Raw genomic sequence first — 3524 nt, 5'->3', positions numbered from 1 at the left:
CAGAGACGATCACTGCTGCCCCCTCCCACCCCGGACACAACCTGTTTGAACTCCTGCCCTCTGGACGGCGTTACAGGTAACTGTGCACTAAGACAACCAGGCACAGAGACAGTTTCTTCCCCCAGACTGTCACTCTGATGAACACTTAACCCACGACAGTATGACTGGACAATAACCCTCAGTGCAATACCTGTAAATATACACTGTACAGATTTTATAGACTCGTACAGGTCTCTAGTACTCTGTTTTAAGTGCTCTATTTTTATCCCTAATTATCTAATTTCAATGAACATTCCTTTGTTGTCTGCATTGTTTACTGTCTGTTTATACTGCTTATTCTCCATTGTTTGCACTGTTTGTTGATGTTAATACTGCTATTTTGTTATATTACACAGCCTTATGCTGGTCTACCGTTTGCACATTGAGAGCTGATGTACCTGAGTCAAATTCCTCGTGTGTCCAACACACATGGCCAATAAACTGATTCTGATTCTGAAATGTCTCCCTGACACGTGCATGTGAGCCGCGCATCACCCGTTTATTCTTCAGGTCAATCTTCTCTGGCACACTGAGTGCAGCGCCATCTCCACACACTGATGTTTAAATCACCCAAGTCCCCAATTATTTTCTGTTACAAACCTTTTTTTACTGGTGTCTGTTATGATTACATACACAAGGCCTACATGAACACTACTGCTGTCCAGCACACTTCTGCTGTTGGTCAGCCTGGAGCAGACCGTCTGTCCGGCCACTGTCCTTGCAGTGCATAAGGAGCTGAGGACTGACAGGTGCTCTGATGCCAAACGTCAGACATCACATCTTGCTTTCAGTTGGCCTGCGGTTACATTGTTGAGTGAAGCACCGACCAGCGAACTGTTGAAGACTTTGCAACCACAAAAAAAAAAAAAAACCTAGATGATAACTACCACTGTAAAATAACTAGCCTATATTAATCCATTAAGTGTTTGGTCAGCTCAAAAGAGGGAACATGGATTAGGGATGAAGACAGAGCTTAGAGAGGGACAGATGAGGAGAGGAGAGGGGAGGTGAACTGTCCAGGCAGACACTAAGTTTCTCTGCAGCAATGGACTCCTCTTCATCAACATGACAAGTCCCAGCAGGCCTAGATGGATGCAACACTTAGTGGAGTCACCTATGCTTCTTTGACAAAACACTTTTACTTTGTTTCATCATGTGCTCATTACACGTCACATAGTAAAGCTGAGACTAGAAACAAGCTTGTGACAGCAAAGAGCTACACATGTTTCTCCCACAGGTGATTCTCTGACCTGGCAGGAGCTCATGGTAGCCATCAGTAGCCTCTGCTGCCTCTGGTCCGTCGTGTTGGTGGAGCTGCTGGAGGGCGGTGGCGGACTGAGGCAGGACGACACAGATCAGGTCCCCGGAGACAATGCCGCAGGACGACAGAGTCTGATCAGTGTCTGACAGAAGCTCGGAGCCGTTCAGAGACAAACTAAACTCTGTGTCTGCACTGAGAGACAAGCACACGTTCGTTTCACATCAGGGAAATTGAATGATTCCTGTAATCTAACATAACTTTAAATGTTATCATTCTCAACCAAGTGACACCTTGCAGTTTATCCTGTAATTCACTGCCAGCAGGCGTACCAAGGTTCCTTACAGATACAGTCCCACAACCACCAGAAAGAAAAAAAAAACGCACATATGCACAGAACTATGCATGAAGGATCTGGGTCCAGTGTCTGACCTGAGTGCATGAGAAGACAAGATAGTCTCCTTGATGAGATCTCTGAGTTCTTTTAAATTGGGCTCTTCTCCCAGTAGCTCCACCAGGCTGGTCTGTCGGTTGATCCGAATGCGTAGCTTCATGCTGTGGATGAAACATGATCACAGCTGTCATAGAAAGCCTAGTGATTCACCGTGTACCTAAACATCAAACAGATCAAATTCATCTGGTTTGTGTGCAGTGGCACTGCCATGTTCAAGCTGCTGCTGCTGCTGCAAAGTTGAAAGCACACAAATGTCCAAAATATCATCATGTTGTAGCATCAAGATTGCCTTCATTGGAACCGAGGGGCCTAGACACAACCATGAGAAACACCAAATTAGGTGTAAACATACTTTTGGCCTGATTCTCTTGAGGCCTGGAGCACACATAAAAACAAACCTTGATATGATTTTATTAACAAACTGGTACGAATTCTGTTCGGGTGAGTCCAGATTAGACACAGATTGGGTGGGGACATACCTTTTCCTAAAGCAGAGCATCTTTGAACATTTGTACTATTATTATGTACAAGGTTGACCTGCTAAAAGAACTATAAACAAAAACCTCGGAGTCGGACAGGGTTAATTTGTTCATTTAAACTTCAGAATTTGAAAGACACCACCGACACCTTAGCTAACTAAAAAACGCACATACGACAAGAAGAGATGAAAGAAGTCCAACGTTAGCATAAGTGAAACTTTGTTTTGGAAGAAATGAACTGTTTCGTTTTCATTTCTAACCAGAAACGTAAACGTTAGCTAACTAACGTTTTTCATTTGCTGCGCAGCAGTGGAGCCTGCTAACTTTAGATATTGTAAGATCGTTAATTTGTTTAAGCAGCGTTTCTGGTGATGAAATTGTTCAGAGCCTCCAAACGAAACACAAAACAACTTACATGATGAATTAACTCGATGACATTCAACAGTTTTCATGACAATTCTCTGATAAATCGCACTGTAAACACAAACCAGGAGCGACCACACGGCTCAACATGTCGCTTCCGGCCAAGACTTTCAAAATAAACACCCCAATTTATTTATTTATTTACAATTTGTCTGCTTAAAGAAGAAAGAAAACCTTTCAGTGGCAGAGTTACCAAACATCACCTTAAGCCAGGAAGATTTTTGTCTACATTTGTTTCTACATTTTTCATCATCCATTTATTTGACATAGCTCAGGTTTCTTTATACATTTTTAAAAGATGTTTTAAAATCTTGGCTGCCTAATCACCCAATAGTAAGGAATTGTTACAGTGTAATGTAATGTGAAGCATTAAACAGTAAGGCGCTGTTTTGTGGTTATAGGCTATCATACCACAGAAATGCAGAATGCTATTTTACTGTAAAATATTATAACACACAATGTATCACATTTTAATATATTTGTCCATCCTGTTTGTTATTTTTAAAGTTATGCTTGATCATATTCCTTTGCTTTTTACAAACCCACATTGTCATTTATATACAGTATGAACTATATTATATTTGATGTTTTATTATTATTTATTTTATTGTTGATCATATACACTATAACAATATATTGAAACTATATTGCCTTTACTTAGTAATTTATCAGCTTTTGCGCAAAAAATACATTACAGTTATTTATAATAGTTTAGGGTATTACACTACATATTTTTTACAAATTGTATTTTTTGATATTTGAAGACATTTTCTTTATTTGTAATGTTTCTTTTGCTACTATGTTATATTCAGAGGTGTTCCTAATATTCTGACCCTCTCATGTATGTCAATGGGCAGGACAAAAATATAGA

The 3524-nt window shown here is 40.3% G+C and overlaps 1 protein-coding gene across 1 annotated transcript in view; it reads right to left on the bottom strand.

The window, feature by feature from the left end:
- The window catches only part of fbxo7 (F-box protein 7), a 9892-nt gene that overhangs the window by 4490 nt on the left and 1878 nt on the right, over positions 1 to 3524 (bottom strand). Inside the window, exons 4-5 of the mRNA XM_020613441.1 lie at positions 1730 to 1852; positions 1290 to 1374 (exon numbers count right to left, since the gene is read on the bottom strand). Of these exons, the coding sequence (XP_020469097.1) occupies positions 1290 to 1374; positions 1730 to 1852 (208 nt within the window). The remainder of the gene's footprint in view (positions 1 to 1289; positions 1375 to 1729; positions 1853 to 3524) is intronic.

The sequence above is a fragment of the Monopterus albus genome, unplaced genomic scaffold, assembly GCF_001952655.1.
Source record: "Monopterus albus unplaced genomic scaffold, M_albus_1.0 scaffold134.1, whole genome shotgun sequence".
In the NCBI taxonomy this organism is placed as follows: domain Eukaryota; kingdom Metazoa; phylum Chordata; class Actinopteri; order Synbranchiformes; family Synbranchidae; genus Monopterus; species Monopterus albus.
This window is presented reverse-complemented; position numbering and strand designations above follow the sequence as displayed.